General features: G+C 40.7%; 1 protein-coding gene across 2 annotated transcripts in view; it reads right to left on the minus strand.

Moving 5' to 3' along the window:
- Slc9a9 (solute carrier family 9 member A9) overlaps positions 1 to 27,611 on the minus strand; it is a 541,578-nt gene extending 513,967 nt beyond the window's left edge. Inside the window, exons 1-2 of one of the 2 annotated variants that reach the window (XM_078043469.1) lie at positions 27,252 to 27,611; positions 9,378 to 9,580 (exon numbers count right to left, since the gene is read on the minus strand). In XM_078043469.1, the coding sequence (XP_077899595.1) occupies positions 9,378 to 9,580; positions 27,252 to 27,426 (378 nt within the window). In that variant the 5' untranslated portion in view covers positions 27,427 to 27,611. The remainder of the gene's footprint in view (positions 1 to 9,377; positions 9,581 to 27,251) is intronic. The other variant, XM_078043468.1, reaches the window with a different exon arrangement.
- Positions 27,612 to 27,924: the final 313 nt, after the last annotated feature.

The raw sequence follows: 27,924 nt of genomic DNA on the forward strand, positions 1-27,924 counted from the left end.
CATTGGGTTTGTTGGAAAGAGCATCAGCCTGAGGTTCCAGCCCAATTCATGCACGTTCACAAGATTCCTTCCTTTCCCAGCCACAGTGAATGTGAGCCATGGCAGGCAGCCAAGAGACTATTGTCACCAACAGCCTTTACATTGTTTTGAGTCACTACTTTTGTTTTGTTTTTAAGAAATAAAATCAGACAGCTATTTAGAATAAAATCCCCCCCCCTGAAAAAAATATTCCAGGCTTCTGTTTCCTCAGAACATGAGTCCTGAGGATGATGAGTTATGAAGAAGAAAGAGAAGGAAGATGAGTTGATGGGAGCAGAGAGCCCTCTGCCCAGAGGTCAGATGAATTTCCGCATCGCCTACCCTCTCAGCACGCCAGCTAGCATTGCAGGTGGGAGAGGCTTCCCCTAAACTCTCCCCATTTTATATTTGGTGAGGGAACACTGCAAGAGTTGGCCTCTTTCTTCTTTACTTTTATCTATTACAACAACAAATGTTTTCCTAAAGTCCGTAGAGACAAAATGATCTTGGAATATTGATATATAAGATAACAAAATAATAATAATAATAATAATAATAATAATAATAAAGACTTCCATGTTACAGGAACCTCATGTTATGTCATTGTACCATCTGATTTGAAAATCTTTCCGTCCAGATCTCTGGGTGGCTCACTCTGACCTGCATGTGGCTGTTTGCTCCAGCTCTGTCCACCTTGGAAGGCCATCTCTGCAGGACACATCTCAACACTCTGTGCTTCATCTTCTCATGTTGCTAACTCTGCTCCCATAGCATGTGTCTCCACGTGATATTAGGTGACATATGCTACTGCTGAACTGTCCCGTGGCTATCTCTCCCCTAGAATCTAAGTTCATGAGGACAGAGACTTGATTGCACTCACTGCTGTACTTGTTGTACCTAAAACAAATGTTTGGCATATGGAGAATTCTCAACAAATCAGTATTTGTTGAATGACTAAATGAGTAAGAACATCTGCGTTGTTCAATGATGACATTAGAACCTAATGGGATGTTTAGAGTCTTGGAATGATTCTGTGGTTCTCATGCAGGCCAACTGTCTGCAAAGGAAGTTGAATGAAGGTGGAGGAAAACAGCTAAAATAAATACATTTTAAGTTGCTTTATTAACATCTGATCTCTTAAGTAAGGGTTAGGATTGAAAGCAGCTCAGTCCGTCCAAACAGCCTCATCCTACCCACTGCCAAGCTTGTGATTCTCTGGGACCGTCTTGTGTGTTAAGAGCCAAGACTTGTCAGGATAGAGAAACACAAATCATGAAGCACTGTTCTCTGTGGAACGGAGGCATAGAATCCATTCCACTTGAGAGCATCTCACAAAAGCTCTTCAAAAACTGCATGCCCATTTATCATCCCAAGCTTGCTTTCTCTCAGCATACCTAGAGAAGTTTTAAAGGAGATTTCTTTCCAGTCCTCTCTTGATCCTTCCCAAGAGTGTCCTAGAGTTAGCTGCACATATTTATCTCATGGTACGACGATGTCTCTGATCAACCTGTTCCTGTTATTGGAAGAGCTCTGCCCTGGCCTCTGTGGCTAGGATAATCAAGTAGAGAGAAAGACTGAAAAGTAGAAAAGTAGTTTACAAATAAATATATCAGAATTAAAACTAGGAGCCATAGAAAGTTAAAAAAAATCACCTTTAGAAAAAGTTGGACAGTGAGGAAAATCAAGACATCTCATTGAATTTATTTAATGCAGCAAAAACAAAATTCATACAATGGGCTATTTCTATAAATAAGAGCTTCTTTAAAAAAACTTTCTGGTGGGGCTGGGGATGTGGCTCAAGTGGTAGCGCGCTCGCTTGGCATGCATGCAGCCTGGGTTCAATCCTCAGCACCACATACAAAGATGTTGTGTCCACCAAAAAACTAAAAAATAAATATTAAAATCCTCTCTCTCTCTCTCTCTCTCTCTTTAAAAAAAAACTTTCTGGTATTATCAACACAATTGATATGAGCACTGCTGACTTATTTGCAGCCTGGAAGAGTCTTCTTATGGAAAAAAATGGGACCTTTTACTCAAAGATAATCTCCCTTGCCATGTGAGCGTGCCTGTTCACATAGGAAGCAGCATTTCCACTGGGCAGCTTCCTTTGACTTTGTCACTATAGTCAAATGATTTGTGGGTGAAAGGAAGTATAAATTTAACTGTGCTGACAACTTTTTGAAAATTTACTAGGTCTGCAAGACCTTCCCTGCCAAACGGCCTGCTGACCCTTCCACCCCGCTATTGTGAACATGGGATGTGCCAAGTCAGTGGTAAAGAAAGTGAGGAGGAGATGCACAGACTGATTCCTTCATTCATTTGTCTTAAACCATACTTGTGGATTCCCCTACCAATCAGCTTCATTTCCTAAACAATGACAACTGCAAAACTACTCCCTCCCCTTCAAGTGAACCCAGAAGACCAGGAAAGCAGAGGAAGCTTCTCTCCCACTTCCTCTTCGAGCCCAAGTGGTCTCAACCCTCCATAGCCTTCTTTCTTCCTTCTCCTCCATCTGCCCCCTGCTTCCTCTGTCTCTGCTGGATACAACAGCCTAAGGATCTCCTCGCTTTCCCAGCATTCCACTCTTCTGGGCTTCCATAACCAAGGGGCTCAAGGAATGGAGACTGAACATCATGGCGGAAGAGTGTGGCAGAGGGAAGCAGCTCATATGATGATCACCAAGCAAAGAGAGACTCCACTCTCCAGATATAAATATATACCCCGAAGCCACTTCCCTACTGACCTGCCTCCTCCAGCCACACCCTATCTGCCTCCATCACCACTCAGTTAATCCCATCAGAGGGACGAGCAATGATTGGGTTAAGACTCTCACAACCCAATCATTTCTGAACCCTCTCACATTGTCTCACACGTGAGCTTTTGGGGGACACCTCACATTCAAAGCATAACACCTGTGTTTTACTGGTCTTCCATACTTTTGCAAATTAGAAATAGTTCCTGGGGTATTCTTTCCTCCCTTTCCCACCTCCATATCCTGATTTTCCCTCTGCCTCCAATGCCCTCTCACCTTCACGCCCCACTAACCACCACCATCCTTAGAGTCAGTCTTCGAAATCTTTCCCATCATCCTAGTTAGAGTAAATGCTGTTCCCTCCTGAGCGCCTCTGTTTCTTGACCCACTCCCTTGGTACCTGCATTTTAGTGTTATTTTTTCATTTCTTTGTATGGAGATGCACGGACTGATTCCTTCATTCATCTGTCTTAAACCATACTTGTGGATTCCCCTACCAATCAGCTTCATTGTGTTTTTCTCTGATTTACTAGGATACTCCTTGAGATTTTGTCTTCTCTAAGAATCACAATGGATGGGACCCAGTGAGTTCACTTGTTTTGAATGAACATAGAAACCAAAGCATCAGTAATAGATGAAATTTGGGTTTTGTTTTATCAACTGCTCTTTAAAACAAGTTTTGAACTTTCTATTGTAAGGAAATTCAGAAATACTCAGTAGACATTTTTGTACTCCTAAATATTACATAATAAATTAACATTTATAAAGCAATTGTGTTATAGAATATTGGCCCCATGGGGTTAAGACATGGTGAGGGCTTCTTGGATCCATAGAACAACTTGGCAAATAGTATTGTAAACATGGAAGGGATGGATACAGAGCAACATGGTCTAGTTTTATTCTTGCAGAAGGTTACGTGGAGTTTATCATTTGCTCATAATGCATATAATACTTCTTTCTCCAATCTTTTAAGTGAAAAAAAAATCTCTTTTCTACATTTTTTTTCTGTGTTGAGCACGAACAAAACAAGTTTGGGATGTGGTATTTCCTGAAATTTTTGTACGTTTATACAGGGCATAAAATCATGGTGTACTGCTGCTTTTTAAAGTGCCAATAGCTCTCATACTTTCCAGTTTTAACTTTCTTACTGGAAAACATTCATAAAGCCGTGAGCCTGGTTCTGCTTCCAAACACGTCAATGCCTAACCATCCCAGAAATATATGTCCTCTTACAGAATCTTCCAAGAGGAGATGACACAGCATAGGAATTCGTGCTAGCCTCTCCAAATCCTGAAGTTAGACATTTCATCCAAGTCTCCAAACTATATTCATTTAAGAAGAAACCTCATTTTCAAATCTTATAACTTTTAAAACAAAGGCCAAATACTCCCTTGAATATATACCATGAAGAAAAAGAACCAGGGAAGCCCTGGGGTGGCTGGCTTCCGGGCCTCTGCTGGGCTGATCTCTTCCTGAACTGTAACAGTCTCTGCTCTTTCCAGCTCTGGCCATCTCCCTCTCTCTGTGCATCTGAAAAATCCCTTAGGGCCTGGCCCCAGATATCCTTCCGTCTCTGTCCATGGGACCCTTGGAGGGCCTGTCCAGTAGCATGGAGTACAATAAACCTTTCCTCAGGACTCAGGATCAAGTGCTTTATCTGAGACCCCACTTATTCTGTCTGTGCCCACCTGTTGTGGGAATCTGGACCCATCATTTAATTTTTCTAGATGGTAATTTATTATCTGCACACACATAAATAACATTACAGAATAACATAGATTAAACAGTAGACACCCAAGGAACTACAGTTCTACCAACTTCATTGGGTTGATTTTCACATATTACATATTTATCCAGCTGTGTGTGCATTTCCAAGCTCTCAGACTCACTCAGTCACTAATTCATTCACCAACTATTTTTTGGTATGAGATACCATGATTGGCTCTTTAGTAATATGTTGGTCAATAAAGAGACATATTCCTCTGCTTTGTGAAGTTTACCAATGAGTGGACAGTAAACAAGGTAAGAATGATAATAAACAAAAACCAAGAAAATACATACAGAATTTCAGATGTTGCTAAGTACTTTGCAAGTAAAGAGGAGAGAGGCTGAGAGACTGAGAGAACACACAGTATAAGAATATTATGTGGACAAGCCCTTTCTGAACAGAAGGCATTTCGAGCTAAGACTTCCAGAGATGGAAGGAGCCTGATTTTGTGAACATGGGATGTGCAGGAGCAAGAGCATTTTAGACAGAAGACATATGCAGAGATACTGAAGCAAGAACTTTTCCAGTGAGTTGAGGGAACAGAAGAGGCTGGTAGACCTACAACAGTAAGGGGTGTGGGGGTAAAGGGTAAAGTACCATCTCTCTCTTCATCCTGATCACTTGAAGGTAACACAGGATTTAAATCCATGGCTCCCAAACATGTCTGCCCATTAGAAACACCTTGTGATCTTCTGAAAACCCAAAGCTATACCAGGTAAATCCAAACTCTAGGAGTAGAATGCAGGTACTGGGATGTTTTTCAGGTTCCCAAATGATTTTAAAGTACAAATGGATTTCAGACCACTGACTTAAATCCATGTTAGTGATTAAGTTCTTGTTTCAATCATCTGTAAAAAGATGAGGTTCAATTGTATAAGGCCAGAGTTCCCTCCTAATCTAAATTAGGTGATCTCTAGATGCAGATCCAAGATCATTTTCATCCATCCCTTTCATCTAAATTTCCCTCCCTTTTTCTCTGGGACCACGTATTCTCCCAGCCAGCCTTAAAATCTTAGAAGGGTCTCTATATACTGTTCCCATAAGTCAAGCAGTCTCTGTGGATCCAAAGTGTCCAGCCTTCCCCAAAGTCCTCTTCTCTTTTTATATTGATAGTTGCACTCTGTCATCTTACCCTCCAATCCACCTTGCCCTAATGACTTCTGGGATTTGCTCAATTCCTGCTGCCAATGGAAAGCACACCCATCCTTCAAAGTCCATCTCCAATGCCACATCCTCCACGAAGCCTCCCTAACAAACCCAAGCATCCACTATCACTAATCTGTAAATTTTTATGGTTTTTACAATTCATATGCTACAATTTAGAGCTAAATTAGACACAGGCACATATTATACATTGACAGTATCTCTCCAAATGGATGTTAAATAAATTACCAAACATAATTATATTCCTCCCTGCCATATATTAAGCATTCAAACATGAATGTTTTCAGTGGTGGTGGAAACTACCATTGTTTTGGAGATAGAAGTGACAAGATGTTGGTGGTAGCATTCTAGTGGTAAAAGTAGTGGCAGTGACAACCAGGGAGGTGTAAAGGCCCCATGTTAGCCAGGCACTTTACACACATCATCTCATTTAAATAACTAACAGGATCCTACAAAATGAGTTTTAATCTCCACACTTTACAAATAAGAAAGCTGATCTCACAGAAGTAGAGCCTCCAATGGTGGTTACTGGAGGGTGGGGACAGGATGATGGATGGGTAGTGAATTCCAGTTAGAGGGGAGTAAGAAGTTCTGGTGTGCTTTTGTAGTTAGGTGACTATGGTAACAATTATGGACTGTATATCTCAAAAAGCTGGAAAAAAAATCAGATTGTTTTTACCCTGAAGAAATGACATGTATTTGAGGAGATATTTATATATAACCTGATTTACACATTCTACATTGTACTCAAGTACAAAGACATCATGAGACCCCCTTGATATATACAATTTGGGGTATCCGTTAAAAGTAAATAAGTAGGGCTGGGGTTGTGGCTCAGTGGTAGAGCACTAGCCTTTTATATGTGAGGCATTGGGTTTGAGCCTCAGCACCACATTAAAAAAAAAAAAGAGATTGTGTCCATGTATAACTTGAGAAATATTTTTAAAAAAGTAAATAAGTAAAGAAAGTTGGGGATTGGAAAGTTAAAGGAACCTAGGGGTGATGGTATATGTGAGTGATCCATGCTACCTCTTCACAAGCTTTACAATGAATGGGCCCTTTTTTGGAGTCTCTTTGCATCTAACATAGGTTAATTGGCTGATTGATATGAGCAGTTGCATGCCATAGAAAAGTCCCGGAGGAAGTCAAGCTATGGGTTGTTCATTTGTTTTAGATCAACTAAGTTCCACCAATATTGGCACATAAACAACAAATATAAAGGAAGACATATTCTGGCCATTTACAAACCCAGTTTTCTTTAAAGTCATCTAAGTCATGGTAGGTTTGCCAGAGGAGACCCCCCCTCTCACCAGCAACCTGAGAGGATTTGCTCTGGGTGCTGAATCACCTATTGCCAGCCCTGGATGCTTAGAAGCAACAAATGCTGATTGTAACTGAGTCACATGATTTAGAAGTTTACCCAGAAAATGCCTGAGTCATCCAAGGTCAAGAAAACGTTTGATGTGTAAAACTCAGAATTCACCCACAGGAAAAAAAAAAAGGGCATGGCATCTTAAACATTTTCTCCATCTCTTGATTTAATTTTTAGAAAGCAAATCTTTGGCTTCAGTTGCTGCCAAAGCAATCAATATGTCAATAATACAATATCAAAGTTTCAGATCAGACATTTATTGGCAATCCTTTAGAAAACAAAATTGCTATAGCAACAGAGACATTAACAGTATCTTTGAGGGATCCAACCTGTTTGGAGAAACAGTGCTATGTAGAAATGCAGATAAAAATGGCAGGAAAGTGAAGAGAGAAATAATTTATGTCTAGGTATGAATCAAGGTAAAACTGGAGGGTGCATTTTAATCAAAATCCTGTGTTGTTAACAAGGTCATTTAAATCATTTATTTCTGGATAGATAAATTTCCTTTTTTTTTAAGAGAAAGAGAGAGAGAGAGAGAGAGAGAGAGAGAGAGAGAGAGAGAGAGAGAGAGAGAGAATTTTTTTAATATTTATTTTTCAGTTTTAGGTGGACACATCTTTATTTTATTTTTATGTGGTGCTGAGGATCAAACCCAGCGCCTCGTGTATGCCAGGCGAGTGCATTACCGCTTAAGCCACATCCCTAGCCCTGGATAGATAAATTTCTATTATCCCTATGAATAAAAGGAACCACAGTAGAGAATCCAAAACATAAAATCTAGATATTTTTCCTATTGATTTAAAAAATATATTATTTAACTTGCTTTTTGTGTGCTTAAATTCATTTTCCTAGCTAAGTCTAACTTTGTGATAATTAGTTTGACTTTCCTGAGTTCTAACCAAGTGCTTGAGGAAGTTAATATAGAAAAATAACCATAGAAGATTATGTGAAGAAAATTACTAGAAATAATTCATCCTAGACCCACACCCCAATCCTCTAGAAATGGAAAAATTTGTATATTTTAATAAAGAAACTAAGTCTATATGGGATAAAAGTGAGAGAAGGTGCTTCCACAATATCAGACAGATCTTAGCTCCAACCCAACAGGATCTGAAAGAAGTCAGGTGCCATTCTGGTTTCTGGCATACACCTGTTTGTTAAAAGGAACTCTCTGCTCCAAGAGATAATCCAGGACATACAAGGCATCACAAAAGGTGATCTCACCTTATTTCTGACTCTCAGTCCTGAGGGCAGCAGGAAGTTTTTCTTCAGAGACTGAAGGAGTTAGCAAATTTGCAATAATAAAAGCTTTTTTATTTGATTTTTGTTGCATCCTCACCCTTTTAGGTTATTTGCAACAGGGTCTTGGAGTTGCCCAGGCTGGCTTCCAATTTGCGAACCTCCTGCCTCAGCCTCCCAAGTTGTAAGGGCTATGGCTGTGCACCACTGTGTCTGGCCCTAAGCCATTTTTAAAAGATGAGTCATTTTGTAATTTTTTTCTAAGATTCTCTAACTAAACCAATGGGGTCACGATCTCTTGAGAGCATGTGTCAGTGAATTTGTAAACTGTGGCCAGCATTTTGTGTGGGCAGTCAAAAGATCAAGGTTTGCAGTGAAAATTTTTCATTCCTCTATACTTTCCTTTTGGATTATGGGAGATTTGAACCAAATAGCCAGCTGGCAATGTATGCCATGACACTTAACACACAGCACCCCCCCCCACACACACACACACATACATGCAAGTGCATACGCTCATAAAAGCTGGAATGGGTATTAAGAAATACAGAGTTGCTAGATTTTTTTAAAATATATTTTTAAAAGAGTTGTGACTTGCAAAGAAATTATATTAAAAACCTTTCCAAGCCAGGCACAGTGGTGCTTGCCTATAATCCCAGTGGCTGGGGAGGCTGAGGGAGGAGGATCACAAGTTCAAGGCCAGACTCAACAACTTAGCAAAATGCTAACCAACTTTGGGAGACCCTGTCTCAAAATAAAAAATAAAGAGAGCTAGGGAAGTAGCTTAGTAAAGCACCCCTGGTTCAAACCCTAGTACCTAATTAATTCATTAATTAAAAAAATAAGAACCTTTCCCAACTTCTAGGAAAAAATATTGACAACTGAGCTTATAACAAGAATATATATAATCCAAAGTTTTGACATTTTAGTCAACTAAATGGCCCCAATAGTTCAGTGTCATAATGGACATATATGTGTATGTGAACATATTACATATGGAGACTCATACATGGTACAATTAATTATACGGAAATCAAAAATATACGTCCCAATAGGACACTTACCTTTTCAAGTATAGCATTTCCCTGGTGAGGACTGATGTTGTGCTGGCTTATTTCTCTCTTGTACTTATATTCATAAACTTGGTCAGTGATATTAACCAGTAGAGTGGAAGGACTGAAGGACAGTTTTCCACAGTTGTAGACAGTCCCACTTTCAATATCAGTTGGTGCCGTAGCATATCGCAAAATTAATCCCATTATCAGGCCTAAAAAAAAAAGAATGAATAATTGTATTGGGAGAAGACAATCCAAAATATTCACTACTGGATACTTTTAAATATATAATTTGGAAGCTTCAAAGTGGCAAGAGAAAGAGTGGGATCACCACCTAGTTTAGAAGATTGCTCACTCATAGATAGCAAGTCAATCGAATGTAGTGTTAAAATATTTGTGTGGGGTGTGTTGGCACACGCCTGTAATCCCAGCAGCTTGGGAAACTGAGGCAAGAGGATCTCAAGTTCAAAGTGAGGCACTAAGCAACTCCGTGAGACGCTGTCTCTAAATAAAATACAAAATAGGGCTGGGCATGTGGCTCAGTGGCTGAGTGCCCCTGGGTTCAATCTCCAGTAATATGTGTAGTGGACACTATTGCTAGAATATTCAGCATGAATTCCCAGGATTTTTCTTCCTAACAAACCCAGAAATTTTGGATACAAGAGATATCCTCTTCTTACATCCATCCAAGTATTTCACAAAAACCTTTGCTCTGTGATAGACACAGAGTAATCTAACAGACCAGGAGATGGTATTTTCCTGGGAGAGTTCTAGTCTACAGATTAGCACTCTGAAACCCTTGGAATTAAGCAACATGTGAGTTGACTCTTAAAGGTGACATAAGATTTGCCAAGACAAGCTGAATCATGGAGTTGGGATCCAGGGCACACGTGTGGGGCAGCACTATGTAATATCAGACAGCTGGACATTCCTGGGACCTAAGCTCTCTCTGCAAAATGGCTGCTGGGATGCAGCTGCTCAGCAGGGATCTTCTCCTGTCTACTTTGCATCTGGACCATTCTCACCAGTGGAACAGACGCCAAAGCAAGGTTGCAGCAGTGAAGAGGCGCATAGAGGCTCTCTTTTCTATCCTCCTCACCCTCATCTGCTGAATAGAAAGAAACCAAAGGCTCCAAAGGCAAGACAAAATCACTGAGCTGAGACAGCATGGGTCCCTCAGAAACTGGGGGGAAGGAAGCCATCTACCAACCAGGCTTATGTGCACTAGACAACTAAGTGCATGAAAAATAAAATAGACTTGCTTTCCCAAATGTGACTTGTGCACTGTCACTTCCCAAATGGGGAAAGCAAGTCTATGTCATCGGAGCCAGTTCCTAGAACCTACTGTGTCTAAATTCTGTAGTATGTAGTCACTGATATTCTGGTGTTGCTGTGTTTGCAATCATGACTGATAACCTAAGTAACTCAGCATATAAACAAAGAGGGACTTAGATCTGGTGCATTTGGGGAGTCAGCCAGTGAGAGCAGAAGAGAATAGTGGAGAGAAAGAAAAGAGGGGAAGAGGGGGGGGAGTGAGAGAAAAAAGGGCTGAGAGAGAAGGGGTGGGGGCTGAGACTCTAGGCCACAAGACTCCTCTGTTGTGCTAAAAGGTGTTGATGTTTTAGTCCAATGATAATGCAGAAGAATTGAAAAATTTTAGGCAGGAGGGTACAATAATCAGATATTCATGTAAGAACTATCACTTTGGTAACAATGTGGAGAATAGACCAGAGTGAGAAGCATGAAAGAAAATAAATTTCTTCCAAGAATAATTTTTATCTTACTTATTCCTTGCTTATTCCTGTATTTGGCCCATTCCTCTGTAATAGTTAGAAATATTGTATCCTAACTTTTGTAAGATAGAAACATACTTAGCCTTCCCTGGGCACAAGATCTGCCACAGACCAGTGGGCCCCTTTCCATGCACTGTCAAGTAGTTACAAAATAACCAGACAGGAGAGAGCAGGAAAAGCTTCCTCCACACTCCTGGTGGTTTAAGGTGCTTGAGTAAGAACGCCTCTTTTGAACACTCATTGGCTAACAGTTATTAAACAGGTACCACGAGTGACACTGTTGATCGCTCATTCTTCGCACATGGGATACAAAGAAGGGAAGAACAAGAAGGTATCAGCAGGGGTTCTACACAGAAAGAACCCCTATTAATGTCATTTGAAACTCTCCGCAGATATGTCACTTATTTTTGCAAAATGCTTTCAATTAACTCACAAGAAAACGAGAAGTGTGTACTGTCACTTCCCAAGTAGGGAAAGCAAGTTTATGTCCTTGTAGCAAGTTCCTAGTACATAGTGTGGCTAAATTCAGACAAGCCTTCAAAATCGAAATGGCCCTGCCTGGCCCACTGTGCCAGCTCTGGTCCCAGCCTTTAGGAAGAAGCAGCCTGAGGTAAATGGAGGAAGCTGCTTGTAGCCAGAAGTGACTCCATGTAATGGCCATAAAAATGCACCTCTCAGATCTCCTACTGTAAGCAGTGCAGTCGGCCAATGTGATCCATCCCACGTCCATGCAGAGGCTTCCACCCCATTCCCAACCAATGACTGTGCACAGCTGGGATTCTATGGCAGGGAGTTAGGGACTCCTCTAAAGGACAAACATGGTTCAAGTTCACCTCATAAGCCTCACCAAAGCATTCTTATAATTGCACTGCAGCTTAAGGATTCCCCACCCAGCCTTTTTCTTTCCCCATGTCCACCAACACCGGGCTGCCTCAAGGTATGACAGCTGTCCCTACATCACACTCTCTCTCAAAGAAGTTTTCCCCAATAAACTTTTTTGATAAGTATCTTCTTCCAGCTTCTACTTCTTGGTTGACCCAACTTAACAAACAAGTCAAAAGGCTCTGGCCCTACTTGTCCCCAGGCCCCAAAGGTTGAAAGGAATTAAAGTGGAAGGGATAGTGGAACCTCAGCATCAAGGCACATGGTTAACAAACCCAGGTGCTCACACGTGTGCACCTCTGCTGCAAAGAGGAAAGATTCTCAATGAGAAGGGGTTGTTTGATGCCCACACAAAGATCCAGGCGGTATAGCAATACCAGATTTCAAACTATATTACAGAGCAATAGTAACAAAAACAGCATGGTACTGGTACCAAAACAGGCAGGTGGACCAATGGTACAGAATAGAGGACACAGAGACTAATCCACAAAGCTACAACTATCTTATATTTGATAAAGGAGCTAAAAGCATGCAATGGAGGAAGGATAGCATCTTCAACAAATGGTGTCGGGAAAACTGGAAATCCATATGCAACAAAATGAAACTGAATCCCCTCCTCTCGCCATGCACAAAAGTTAACTCAAAGTGGATCAAGGAGCTAGATATCAAATCAGAGACTCTGCGTCTGATAGAAGAAAAAGTTGGCTCCGATCTACATATTGGGGGTCAGGCTCCAAATTCCTTAATAGGACACCCATAGCACAAGAGTTAATAACAAGAATCAACAAATGGGACTTTCTTAAACTGAAAAGTTTTTTCTCAGCAAGAGAAACAATAAGAGAGGTAAATAGGGAGCCTACATCATGGGAACAAATCTTTACTCCTCACACTTCAGATAGAGCCCTAATATCCATAGTATACAAAGAACTCAAAAAATTAGACAATAAGATAACAAATAACCCAATCAACAAATGGGCCAAGGACCTGAACAAACATTTCACAGAGGAGGACATATAATCAATCAACAAGTACATGAAAAAATGCTCACCATCTCTAGAAGTCAGGGAAATGCAAATCAAAACCATCCTAAGATACCTAATCTCACTCCAGTAAGATTGGCAGCCATTATGAAGTCAAACAACAAGTGCTGGCGAGGATGTGGGAAAAGGGTACTCTTCTACATTGCTGGTGGGACTGCAAACTGGTGCAGCCAATTTGGAAAGCAGTATGGAGATTCCTGGGAAAGCTGGGAATGGAACCACCATTTGACGCAGCTATTGCCCTTCTCGAACTATTTCCTGAAGACCTTAAAAGAGCGTACTACAGGGATACTGCCACATTGATGTTCATAGCAGCACAATTCACAATTGCTAGACTGTGGAACCAACCCAGATGCCCTTCAATAGATGAATGGATAAAAAAATGTGGCATTTATACACCATGGAGTATTACGCAGCACTAAAAAATGACAAAATCATGGAATTTGCAGGGAAATGGATGCACTAGAGCAGATTATGCTTAGTGAAACTAGCCAATCCCTAATAAACAAATACCAAATGTCTTCTTTGATATAATGAGAGCAACTAAGAACAGAGCAGGGAGGAAGACCAGGAAGAAAAGATTAACATTAAACAGAGACATGAGGTGGGAGGGAAAGGGAGAGAAAAAGGAAATTGCATGGAAATGGAGGGAGACCCTCATTGTTACACAAAATTACATATAAGAGGTTGTGAGGGGAATGGGATAATAAACAAGGAGGGAAATGAATTACAGTAGATGGGGTAGAGAGAGAAGATGGGAGGGGAGGGGAGGGGGGATAGTAGAGGATAGGAAAGGTAGCAGAATACAACAGTTACTAATATGGCATTATGTAAAAATGTGGATGTGTAACCGATGTGATTCTGCAATCTGTATTTGGGGTAAAAATGGGAGTTCATAACCCACTTGAATCTAATGTATGAAATATGATATGTCAAGAGCTTTGTCATGTTTTGAACAACCAATAATAAAAAAAAGAAAATTTCCAATCACTTTTGCACAGGACAGAAAGACTATTTGCTGTGGCCATGAACCCAAAACTCCAGTCTCATTGGTAAAACAAGAAAATTGAACCCTACTTTCCAGGAAGGAAAAGAAGCCAGCCTTCCCTCACTAAAGCAATACCTACCCTGAATTGGGCACATACTGGGCACCCATCCTGGCCCCAGCTTGCAGTTGGACACTCCTGTGAGATTTATCCCATGTCTCGTGGCTGGCATTGCCTTCTCCAGGTGGAGTCTCTAGTCTAAACACATCCCAGCTTCTTCAAGTCACCTATGGTGGCAGCAAAGTGGACATGCTCTCTAGGGAACCCTGACCTGCCTGCAGTAGCACACAGACCCTGGAGCTTGGGTGATAGACTACATCCTGAAGCACTCACTATTCTACAAAGTTCCTCTTGAATCCCCACTGTGGGAACCCGTGCTCTGATGGATCCATGCTCACCGAGCCCTCATATTTGAGTTCTTATAACACTTAGAACTTGAACCACTCATTGTAGGAGCCCGTTTTACAAGAACTTATATTGTTCAGCATTGCTTCACAGACCCTGGCTTTGATTCCTGCCTATACAATCTGACTGTTGAGGGCAGAGGCTCTGTGCTGCTCTTCTTTCCTCTAGAAAAGACAAATATGTTAGGCAGAATTGCAGCTGAACTTTCTCCAAGTCACCAAACTCCTCTGGCATTAGGAAGACAAGGATCCTTAGTGATATCTATCAGTTACCAACATTTTTAACTGTCACATCTAAGGGACCTCCCAACAGATACTACCATGTTCTTGTCCTTGCAGAGCTTTCAATATAACTGTCACCTAGCAGATGTGTGACATGCAGTTGACAGCATGATGTTTATCAAAGCAGGAAGAAGGGAGGGAGGAAGGAAAGAGGAAGTAGCCTCAGGGTTACTCACACCAAAGAACGGTTGGAAATAGAGCCGTGTCTTTCTGGACTGGGTTTCCTTTCATCATCCACATTGTACATCCACCCTCCTTCCCCCTCCATTGGGCTTTCAGCCACGGACATAGGACATTGCTCTAGGATTTGTGGGAGTTATAAAGAATGAACACAAAATGCCCTTGCCCCTAAAACGTTAGAATATGTTAACCTACCAGTCCATTTCCTCCTACCGAATCCCATGGTCCTAATTTCCACTGAGAATAAGGCATACTCATTTCCTTATAACAAGCCTGAATTTTATAACCAGTTCCTCTTGAACAAAGATGTTCCCCAGGAATGTACATGGTGTGTTGGTCATTTTGTGACTAAAATGCCTGAAAAGAACAATTTAGAGGAAGAAAAGTTTATTTACGCTCATGATTTCAGAGGTTCGGTCCCTGGTTGGCCATTGCTCTGGGCCAGAGAGGAGGCAGAACATCTTGGAAGAGGAGCATGGAGGAGGAAGGCTGCCCTGTTCATGGCAACCAGGAAGGTAATCCCCCAGTGACCTGCTTCCTCCAGCCTTGCCCTGCCTGCCCACAGTTACCACCCAAGAGTCATTTAAATTATTACTCCATTTGATGGATTAATCCACCAATGAGGCTACATCTTTCCTAATCTAATCATTTCATCTCTGGACATTCTTGCATCTGCTGACACCTGAGCTCTGGGGGGTATACCTCATAACCAAACCATAAGAGATGGAGACTCTCTTTACTAAAGCAGATCACAGATTGTGGACTTGTCATTAAAACACAAAAGTGTTAGATGTCTCTGGCTCTACTGGACACTGTGATTGTGTCCATTCCCTTTCACGCAGTGCCCTTCTGCATGGCACAGCTCCAGCTCCCTCCCTTCAGATTCTTTGTTCAGATGAGGTGCTTCCTGCAGCTGCATGGTGACACGGGCCCCATGGTGCACATGTACAGAACTAGGCCATTGCAAAGGTGGGCATTTAAATTCTACAAAGCATTAGAAGAAGTTAGAGCCTAAAGCAAATGCAGTTAAAACATGAAGACTGGAAAAAGTAAGCTTTGTAGTTCTTTCACTCTCAACCGAGTGGTACCCAAGGATAATCTTGATTAAGGAGGCAGTGCCCCTTTCCTAAAGAGGAAAATGAAACATGAAACTATGTAGTTGGATATAATATCATGTTTCTATCTGGTAAGTGTATCAGACACTATTGATTGCTAGCCAGCACCCACCCCCTCGTTACCGAGTAAAACCCTGATGTTTTAGCTGTCTACCCTCCCCACACCTGTACTCAGGTAAGTTGCCCTGACTCTAAGCCCTAGGACTGCTCCCATTCCCCTTGCGAGAATTCTTTCTAGAATGGGTATGTGATCCCATGTCAGTCCATAAGAAGCAAAGGGAATTCTGCCAGTGACTTCTTAGAAAATTTTTGATATCCTAAGAGAGAGACACAGGAGAGATGACCTCTGTTCTTTCTCAGAATGGCACTAGGCCTGGTTAGGACACCAGGGACCACCACACCCACTTCACTGCCAGCCTGAGGCTGAAGTCAGCACTGAGAGGGGCAGGGCAGAGAACAGCAAAGGACCTGAGCCCTTAATGGCAATAGGTAATGAAATGCTGCCAATCAAGCAGGCCTGAAGTGGACTCTTTTTTGAGTTATCGGGAGATAAGAAATGTCTTATTACTTAAGTCTCTAAGAGCCAGTGTTTCTGTTGCTTGCAGCTAATTGCATCTTAATAGATAAAAAGTTCTTTTAAAAAAACATTATTATTGCTGTGTGTATATTTGTGACTGCATGACCAATGTGATTCTGCAACCTGTACACTCAGAAAAATGAGAAATTATATCCCATCTGATTCAAATGTGTATGTCAAGATCATGTGGATTTGTAACCGATGTGATTCTGCAATCTGTAATTGGGGTAAAAATGGGAGTTCATAACCCACTTGAATCTAATGTATGAAATATGATATGTCAAGAGCTTTGTAATGTCTTGAAAAACCAATAAAAAAATGATTGTACTGTCATGTGTAACTAATTAAAACAAATTTTTTTTAAGGAGAGAGAGAGAGAGAGAGAGAATTTTAATATTTATTTGTTTTTAGTTTTTGGCCGACACAACATCTTTGTATGTGGTGCTGGGGATCGAACCTGGGCCGCACACATGCCAGGCGAGCGCGCTACCGTTTGAGCCACATCCTCAGCAAATTAAAACAAATTTTAAAAAATGAACCTACAAAGTCCTAAAGAACTTTCAAGGGAAGACCAACTAAACCCTACAGAATGGTGGGAAAACTTCCCAGAGTACATTCTTAGGGATGTGCAAGAGTTCACTGGGTAGAGGGAGGGAGTGCACAGAGGTGGACAGGCACAGTGCTAACCAGGCATGTCAGGCAGTTGCCCAGGGCAGCTGGGCCAAATGGCCTCTGCATGGCACAGGAGTGAAGTGTACTCAGGTGGTTGGTGAGAAGGTCCCCAAGAAGAACTGAGTGGACTCCTTGATGGGGGGTTGGTTGGCTCTGTTTTGGAGCAGAGGAATCGGCCTTTGGACACAATTATTTGAACAGAGCAAAGAAAATTGAGGTACATGGGGATATCAGGGTTTAATTTATATTCACATGAGGAGCAATTTCCAATATCTGAAAGGAATTTTGAGATAAAAGGAATAAAACAAACCTCGATGGAGAGTGTTCTTCACTGTCATGGGACTTTAAACAGTAAGAGTCTTCAAGGCAGTTGCTTTGTGATGCTGTTATTTCAGCCATTTGTATTCAAAAAATGAACTAGGGATTCAAATGTGGCCATGAAGAAAGCAAAGGTCTGACAAATAAACTAAGAAAGCTAACGGCTGGACAAAATTTGATACTCTGTAAGATAATATTAACAAATATCAGCATTAATTGCCTCTCCAAAATTTTTTTGACTTTTTAAAAATATTTATCCATCCCCTTTCCATCTTGTCAAAGTCTTTGTCAGAATACTGATTTTAAAAGATGACAGGATGCTGGGTGGCACAGTGGCACACACCTGTAATCCTAGCAGTTGGGGAGGCTGAGGTAGGAGAAATGCAAGTTCAAGGCCAGCCTCAGCAACTCAGTGAGGCCCTAAGCAACTTAGTTAGACCCTGTCTCAAAATAAAATATAAAAAAGGCTGGTGATGTGGCTCAGTGGCTAGGCACCCCTGTGTTCAATCCCTAGTACCAAAAAAATACAATGAAAGATGACAAGATTAGAATCTTAAATGTCCAAATGTGTTTCCTAACATTTTCCTTTGTAGCAGTTTAGTTTTACCCTGAGATTAGTCAGGGTTGCAACTGAATCTAAAAATACACAATGCCTTCTCGTTATTTAGTGCCTTTGTTCTTTGTCTGCCTTCCTACCAACCTAAATTCAAAGGATTAAAGGAAAGCGTGGGGGTTGCTGAAAGGGACACAGAATTCATTGCTGTACACTGGTTCACTACAGACCTGCTTTGGTGAAGAAAAAGTCCCATAATGATTTTAGAATAGGTGTGTGGCACCTGTCAGAAAGATTCCTCATTATGCACCAAGGAGGAAAGTGGTCCATATAGCTGTTCCTCCTTCAGAGTTTCTGTCTTCTTACAGAACTCAGTCATATGAGAAATTCCAGAAAGTTCTGACCGTCAGAATGTCTCCAAGGTAGGTATTTTATATTCACCTCCCACCCTTGGTGCATACCAGATGCCACACACACACCACACACGTGTACAAACACACACACACACACACACACACACACACACACACCAGACATGTACACACTCATACAACATATACGCATGCATGCACACATATACATACAGACATACAACACCCACAAACACACACATATACACAACATACACACTTCATTGGGGGATTTCTCACATTGGCATCACAGATAACTTTTTGTAGAAACTGTTTCAGCCACCAATTTACTCATAAGCTAACACCCTTACTGAAAAATCGCCTTAGAGAGTTGACAGGAGAAATATAGAACAGAGATATCTAACTAGAAACATATTGACTAAACAAATGCCTTCTTCCTTCATAATGTTTACACAAAAGAGTAGCAACATTACAGAGTGTTACACAGTGAAATAGGGACTCTCCAGTGCCGGGAGATGGCCTCCCAAACCCCTCTTTGCCATAGGAGGGTAACAGGGTGGAAAAGAAGAAAGATGGGAGGAACACAAGTGAAGTGGTAGTTCTTAGCCTCAGTGAGTCAGGTGCAGATGCCAGGGCCAACCCCAGGGTCTCTGAGTCAGTTTGTCCGGCTGAGGTTCCACGTATTAGCCTTTCAAAGCAGTCTTCAGGTGAAAGGGTTCTGCCAGGCCAGGAGCCACACCCTGAGAAGTCCTGTCCTGTGAGACAATGGCTCCTACCCACATGGTTACTGTTGTCGTGCTGGAACTCCATCAAAATCCACACTGTCTTGTCCTTGTGCACACACATTTAGTTTTGAGGTCCCAGAGACATAATGCATGCTCCTGCTTTTGGTCTCTTCCAAAAATTCAATTTAGTCAAACTAGCACGTGTTGAAAGCCCATTTTGTATGCTTCACGTGAATCCACAGTCCCTTCTCAAACTGTTAACAGCACCTGCCACTCCCATTTGACCACAGCAGGCCTGTAAAACCCAAAGACCATGAACTTGCAGCACTGCTTTCCCTGGTGGTTCCAGATAGCCTCCCCAATTCCCCTGGAGTATCTCAGCTCCAGCTTCCACATCACTGCTCCCAAGGTGTCCCATGCTGGGCCTTTTGCTATGGACAGTGCAACATTCCTGAGGGTTCTAGGTAAAAAAGAAACTTAACTAACCCACCCCCGACATCCCCACCTCTGACTTTGTGAGCAGACAGAGAAGGAACAACAGTGGCCAAAATGTGACATCACTCACTTGCCATTACCCTGGGTGGCCTTGGCCAAGCTGGTAATTTTTCAAGTTTCCATTTCTTTCTGTTTCTTCTGTAATGTCCTAAGGTACCATTGCCTGGCACAGAATACATGTTTATTTAATAACAGCAACTATTTGAGGGTTAAATGTCTAAAATGGGTGAAAGAACATGGGTGATATTCTTCTGAGTTTGGAGCACAGCCCTATTGGTTACCAATTACTTTATGTCTCTGAGGGTCACTCTCCTCATCTGTACCATAAAAATGATAATACTCCTCTTTCACACACATTCCCCCCTCCCTCCTTCCCTCCGTCTCTCCCCCCACTTCCCTCAGGTTTGTGATCCCAAGTGGCCATGTGGAACCAAACCACCGAGGTTTGAATCCCAGCCTTGGTATTTAGTAGATGTGAAACTTTGAGCAAGTTACTTGATTTTCTGGTGCCTCAGTTTCTCTATCTTAAAAAATGATTACTGTCCTCCAGCACACAGTCACAGACAATAACTTTCTCAATAACACCTCTAAAGCTCAGGAAACAAAGTCAAAAGTTAGTAAATGGGATGGAATCAATTTAAAAAGCTTCTGCACAGTAAAGCAAACAAAAATGTGAAGAGAGAACCTACAGAATGGGAGAAAAATCTTTTCTAGCAACTCTTCTGACAGAAGACTAATATCTAGAATATATAAATAACTCAAAACTTAACACCAAAAACCCCAAAATAATCCAGTTAATAAATGGACAAATGAATTAAATAGATACCTCACAAAAGGAAGAAATAAAAATGGTCAACAAATATATTAAAAAATTGTTCAACATCATTAGCGATTAGGGAAATACAAATCAAAACTATATTGAGATTTCATCTCACTCCAGTCAGAATGACAGTCATCAAGAATGCAAATAATAACAAATGCTGGAGAGGATGTGGAGAAAAAGAAATACTTTTATACTGTTGGTGGGATGGTAAATTATCACAACCACTATGGAAATCATTATGAGTCTCCTCAAAAGACTAGGAAAATGGCACCATCATATGGCCCAGCTATACCACTTCTTGATATTTATCCTAAAGAATTTTAAGTCATTATCCTGCAGTGATACATGCATACCCATGTTTACAGCAGCACAATTCACAATAGCCAAACTATAGAACCAGCCTATGTGTCTATCAACAGATGAATGGATCAAGAAAATGTCATACATATACACAATGGAGTTTAATTCAGCCATAAAAAAAAAAGAAATTTCTAGGTGCAGTGGCACGCGCCTATAATCCCGGTCTTTTAGAAGGCTGAAGCATGAGGATCTCGAGTTCAAAGCCAGCCTCAGCAACTTAGCAGGGCCCTAAGCAACTCAGCGAGACCCTGTCTCTAAATAAAATACAAAAAAAGGGTTGGGGATGTGGCTTGGTAGCTGAGCACCTCTGGGTTCAATCTCTGGTACCAAAATAGAAAAGAAAAGAAAATTGAAATTATATATCATTTGCAGGAAAATGGATGGGGCTAGAGAGCATTATGCTAAGTGAAATAAGCCAAACTCAGAAGGTCAAGGGTCATATGTTTTCTCTCATATGTGGAAACCAGAGAGGAAAAGGAAAAGAGCGGTGGCGGGGGGGTCTTATGAAAACCAAAGGGGGATTAATAACATAGAAGAAAGGGATCAGGCAGGAGATGGAGAGGGGAAGGAAACACACTGGGGAATGATATTGGTCAAATTATATTGTTAAATTGTGTGCATGCATGAATATGAAGCAACAAATCCCACCATTATGTACAACTATAATGCACCAACAAAAAAATATGGAAACAATTGTTATTATGAGGATTAAATTAATTGATATTTATAAAATACTTACAACAGCATAGTTAATATCATAAATGTTAATGGGTTTAGTATCCTCATTAGAATCTATGAACTTTTTGACATAATAGGTGTTCAACAAGCATGTTAGTTCTCTGTCTCTAAATCATTAACCATATAACTTTAATTCGATTTAGATTACAGATAGTGTCCACATCGATACTTTTTGAATTGCAAATTCATTTTCTTGTTGTGCATCCTCAGTGCCTTTCCAGCCTGGGAGGTGAACCCTAGAGTCACCAGAACAGTTGGTGGCAAAGCTTCCTCTGCAACACCTTTGAGATTCAGAAACTCAGAAAGACAGGTGATTTATTTATATTAGAATCCAGAGGTTCTTTTATTAAAAATCAACTTTGGAAAACCTAAAGCGAGAAAAATGCCTTTGGGGTTTCCACTATTTCATCCTGAATTTGGCAAACACGTTAGAGCCAAGCTAAAACCAATGGAAAACCCTGTCCCAATATATATGAAGTGCCTAAAACCAAGCTTTTCCCACTAAAAGGGAAAGCAGGACTCTGACTTTAATGAGAAAGGGATCCAGAGACCTGGGATATGCAGCCATCCCTCACTGTTCCTACTGAGGGTAGAACATTCTCCTCACCTTCCTGACAGGAATTCCAGAGATTGACTGAGAGCACTCACCTAAAAATCAAAGCAGGTCTGGAAGAACTGAGAGTGATGGAATAATGCTACATAAACTCCTGTCCAGGAGAAAGAACTGGATCTCATTGGCTACTAGGCTCTGGGAAGCAAGCTGCTAGTTTGGGCTTGGGCAGCTGAAAGAGGGAGATGGATGACATCAGTCTTGGCCTGACCTTTGAAGGACTTTAGAAGCTGGAAGGGATCTTAGTGGTGTTGCTATTTCCTCCCCATTTTAAGGATGAGAAAATTAAAGTCAGAAGTTATGTCACTTGCCCAAAGTAACACATGTAACAATTACTGAGAAAAATACCATCAAGGTTAAAAGCCCTCACATCTCAAAGAGCACTCCAGTTTTTTTCTCCACAGAGCATTTCATGTTTGAATGGTGAAGAGCCTCAGAAGGACCTTCCAAGCCAGGGAAAGGGAGTAAAGTGATAGTCAACATCTCCTACGGGCCTGGAAGCCATGGGTACAGGGCTGAACTGGAGGCGGGTAAGTTGGATCAGCTTGGTGGAGATGCATCATGCACAACAATCTAATTTTATCCCAAGGAGCCTCTGAGGAGAGGAGAGATGAAACTAATGCCTGCAGAAGATTTTTAAGGAAGATAGCTTTTATAACTGTAACTGTATTTTTTTTTAATTTTGAAAAATGTCCTGTTGAGTAAATCAAATTGGTCCTATTAAGCTTTAGCTAAACATACTCTTTAAAGGATCAGACAACACTTTAGTCTGACATAGTTTAATGAATTCAAAATCTAAACTTTGTAGCTTGAAATTTCTTTTGGGCTCAGTAAACAGTGAGCAAAATTTCTGCAAGAATTCAGAGATGGTCCCTTAGACAGGAAGACCATGAAGTCAAAGGTAGAATTCTAAGACGTTTAAGTTGCTCAGTCACTAGGCTCAGATCCCAACCCTCTAATACATGGAATTAGAAAAGTGTGGCAGTCCCCAGTGAGATATAATGTGATTCTTAATGCTATCAGGGAGGAAGGAGCAATTTTTCTTTGATGAACATGAAACAAGGATATAAGGCCCTAAGTGAACAACGCTAAGTGCACCAGCTGCTGTCAATCAATATTTTGACCATTAATACTCATCCAGGCTTTTAGTCCAGTTTAAATGAATATCACCATGGGTTATATTTTAAAACAGTTATGGATTCTATCCCTTCAATTTTGAAATTGCACGAGTTATGGAATGTCATGAGAAACAAGTACCCATTAGGATCCCTGGTGAAGTGAAAATAATGCTTCCACTAATTTTTAAAAGCATCCTGTGATCCTTAATAATGAGAGAAAAGATACTTTTTATATAAGGAATTACCTGTATTTGGAATATGAGATTTATTTCCAATCAACCCAGAGACAAGTTAATCACCACACATGGTTTTTCTTGGTTCTACAACCCTTCATATGATATTTTAAAGCAAATAAATTAAAAGTTGTTTCTAATCATAACTATAAAAGAGAAGTTAAACCTTCTGCATGGTCACTTTTCCCATCATTTTCTCTAATTGCTCACATTTTGGAAGCCTTTGATCCCTGGAATTTTTAAACTGGATTCCCAATCACACTGATTAAACATATCTACATCTGTTAAGTCCTCTAAAGGGCATTTGACACATGTCAGTTGAATGCCAGGGGAAAAGCAGTTGGGGGACTGAGTAGGGAGATTACAGGAAATTTGGTGCTTTTGGAAAAGACTTCTGGTTTTTGACATGGGGCGAACAACATAATATACCAAAAGTGAATGAGAGCAGAGACAACACCCAGAGAAGAGGGGTAGCTGTTAGGCAAGCTCTTGGATGAGCCCTAGGAGCAAGACCACGGAATCTCACACGCTTCATTACAAGTCTGCATGGCAGAGATGGTGAGTCACAGGATTCTCTTAAATGTCATCTCCTTGAAAAGGGATATTTAAAAGCCCAAGTTGCAAATGCAGTTGGCTTTCTTTCTCTCTCGTTGGTTATCAACATGTCCCCAGCGGAGTGCCTGCAAAAATGTAAGAGTTCCATCCTCAGATGGAAAAAGAGATATGTATACTTTTATCCTAAAATTTTATTTTTGTTTTGGAGGGGGACTCCTGGAAAGGAGAACCTCTGTGACCAATCTTGAGGGGGTAAACAGCAGGAGGAAGCATCTGGATTGCAGAGACACATCCTCTCTCCTGGAAGGTCACTGGAAGAATGTTCTTGTTTTTAAAGTCCTCAGCATCTTTTAGTAAAGAGATATGGTTTGAATCCCAGCTCAGCAGCTAAAGAATGACATGACCTTCACCCCTCCAAGTCTTTATTCCTACGTCTGCAAAGGGAGGATATTGGGCTTGTGTTCTCTAAGGCTTCTTTCTCATCTATGAGTTCCAAATTCATTTACAGATACTGGGCAATTAATTCACTTGGAATTTCCTATCCCCTTGTGAGTAAAAAAAGTGTGTAGTAGAGTTCCTCTTTTTCCTCTGTTATAGTTCCAAGCTATTTTATTACATCCCTGACAGAAAGTCCCTAATGAACATTTCAGATATAATATTTAGATCATCCCTGAAGAAGAAACACAAGAAGTCACTCCATATGCATGGTTTTCAAAGACTGTCCTGCAAGATGAAAATGAAGACTTTTTGCTAATATATTAGAATGCATGATAGACATGGACTCTACCATGAGTGGCTATTTGGTTTGGGGAAGTCACTTCACTTTGCTGAGATTAATTTTCTGCCTCTGAAAAATGAAGAAGTTGGAGAAGATCCTCTTAAATTCCCACAGTTATGATTCTGACAACAAGAATTAAACAACACTAATTAAACTTTTTTCGTTGATTTATATAGCTCAAGATAACTCAAAAAGATACTCAAAATTCTATTAATGGAATATATGTACATATATGTAAATACATATCTAATTTTATGATTTTTTTATATCGCACTGGTTCAGAACTTGCTTTCAAATAAAAAAGCTCATGAAAGGAGCACAGAAATTAGACAGCTCAAACCAATTCCACATTTATAAACTTTAAGCCTAAACTGCCTTAAGAGTATACCTTAAAGAAATGCTCTCTCAACAATAATGCACAATGCACTCCTATTTTATAATTTTAAAATACTAAAATATCTTACAGAGTTCTTGAGAATGAAAGGTAATCTGGAATTTTCCAAGTTCACTTTAGAAATTATGAATACAAAATGTGTCTGAATTCTAGTAATTCACCAAAATTGAATCAGAAATTAACGCCATCAAAATTTAATTAGTTTTACCAGACTATCTGCTTACCATAGATAAGCTGAAATTGGTAAATGAGTCAGGGTTTTGGCAAATTCTGGTTTTGAAGAACTCTTTCCATCTAATAAAGGTTGATAACCTTAAATCTGTGGTGTTTTGCTAAAGTATCCATAGCTCTCTAATATGATGCTACATGGTTTCTGGCTTCTCAGAGTTTGTCCTATTCCCTTGTCAATTATTTATTAGTTCAGACAGAAAGATTCCAGTCCACTGATGATGGAAAAGGGCTAATGCAGGAGTCTGGGCCTTCGTCTCCAACAGCATCACCTCCCTTCTCTTGGGTTATTTCTCTGCTGATTATGACACCCCCCTTTCCAATTTTTACTGTGTGCTTTAAGACCCTTAATACAAAGGAACTGAAGGTGCTCTAAATGGATTAGCACATTGACTTCCTGAAAAGAAATTACACTGCTTGGCCTAGAACTTTGGCCTTATACCCTCAAGTATCTCCCAGCAGGCTCTAGTTAAGGCACAGGATTTCTTCTGTTCTCAGATCGCATTACACATTGTTGACCTCAGGACATCACGTGGGTAGCATATCAAATGTGCATTCATTTTGTTCCACGAACCTCAGGGATAAAAAGGCTTCAAGAATTCCAGAATGAGGGAAACTCAGAAAGTATGTTCTTTGCTGTGAATTAGAGCAAGGGCTTACTTGTTTCCATTGTATTCAAAGTTCCTGCTGGGTATTAGGCTGAGGAAGGTATGGCAAAGCCAACAATTCCATCAGTGACATCAGTTTAAAAACCACTCGTGTCCTGCGTCTTACTTTAAAAGATGATAGTACAGCCTGGCTAATCTATGCCATATTTTATCAAACTTCCTGAAGGGATGACATGGTGGGACTATACAAAAAGAGCAATATTTGGGGAGTTTGAAACTTTCGACAAATGCTTTTTGACACTTGGCTTCCCAAAAAAGTAAAATGAAAAAGGCACTTGGCAAATATAACTACTACTGATGACAATTTTAAATTAGAATGTCTGAAATCAGGCTGATGAATGTAAAGTATTGCATAAGGAAACCCTAGTGTATTTATAATACCTTCCAGTCTAAGAAAATAAAGCATCCTTCAGATAATCAAAAAGGATTTAGATGCAATGATTGCCTCAGGAGGGGTGGGGTCTGTTTCTGCAAAATTTCTTCTTGGAAGAAGTGGACAGGAGAGGGCTTTACTCCTTCCAATGTTCAATGAAGTTATTTCTAGAACTTCACACAGGCTCTCAGGGCGAGGGCATGAAGGCTGCTCTTTGTGATCGCAGGACCATCACTTCCCAACATCATTACAGAAACAAACAGTGAGCCTAGTTTGCCTCCCTACATGATAAGGGACCCACAGCTGTCAACAGACTGGCATTATGTGCTCCCCAAGAACCTGACTATGACATTTGCTCCTGTGACAAGGCAAATTTCGGCAGCTCGTCTGGAAAGAGATTAGCATTCATCAGGCTGCAAGCACCCTTCATCAAGTTAATGACATTTCAATCAGCACATTTTCTCCAGTTTCGGTACTTTGCCATCTGAGCACAAGTCTCTAATTACGCCCAAGCAACAAGTCTCACATCAATCCCACCATTTATACACTCACCGTACACCATCGCTCCTCCGGTTTCATGCAAGAAGCGGAATCGATGATTTTTAAATAACCAGATTGTCAAAATGGTAAGGATGAGCAAAAAATTAAAGACAAGCAGCTCGACCGCTCCCTGATGTTGAAACTGAGACTCATCCTTCTCTGACAGAAACCTTTGCTGCCTCTCCATTCTCCTGTCCTGTTGGGATTCCTGAGATAAAAACCTGGAGCAGGCTGGTTTATCAAGATCTGCCTAAGACAGCCTGACTGCCTGAGAATTTCAGAATAAACACTGCCACTTTACTTGCTACTTTACAAGCATTCTGCCCTGGCTTAATATTCAGATGGCTTCTAGTTACAACTTCCTGTTTCTCTCTTAAAGCAGCCTCGTCTCTTTTCAAACTCCAGAGGGTGGTTTCATCATGACTCCTGCTGTCTTCAAATGATTCATTCCATGAAAAATGTCTTTCCGAGTGGGCAAGCTGCAAGCAACAATTCTGAGTTTCTTGAGTCACGTCTTAGGGTTTCAAACAAGTTTGCTTAAGCTGAGCATCTGGCGAATTGTAGAGTAATGATAAAAAAAAAAAAAAACAAGTTCACCTTACATCAGCAACATTTTCTAGGTTCAAAAAGGCAGTGTGGGGTTCTTAACCTCACCCACACTTGAGGTCTTTCCTCTGCCATCAGA

The sequence above is a fragment of the Ictidomys tridecemlineatus genome, chromosome 3 (genome assembly GCF_052094955.1).
Source record: "Ictidomys tridecemlineatus isolate mIctTri1 chromosome 3, mIctTri1.hap1, whole genome shotgun sequence".
NCBI lineage: Eukaryota > Metazoa > Chordata > Mammalia > Rodentia > Sciuridae > Ictidomys > Ictidomys tridecemlineatus.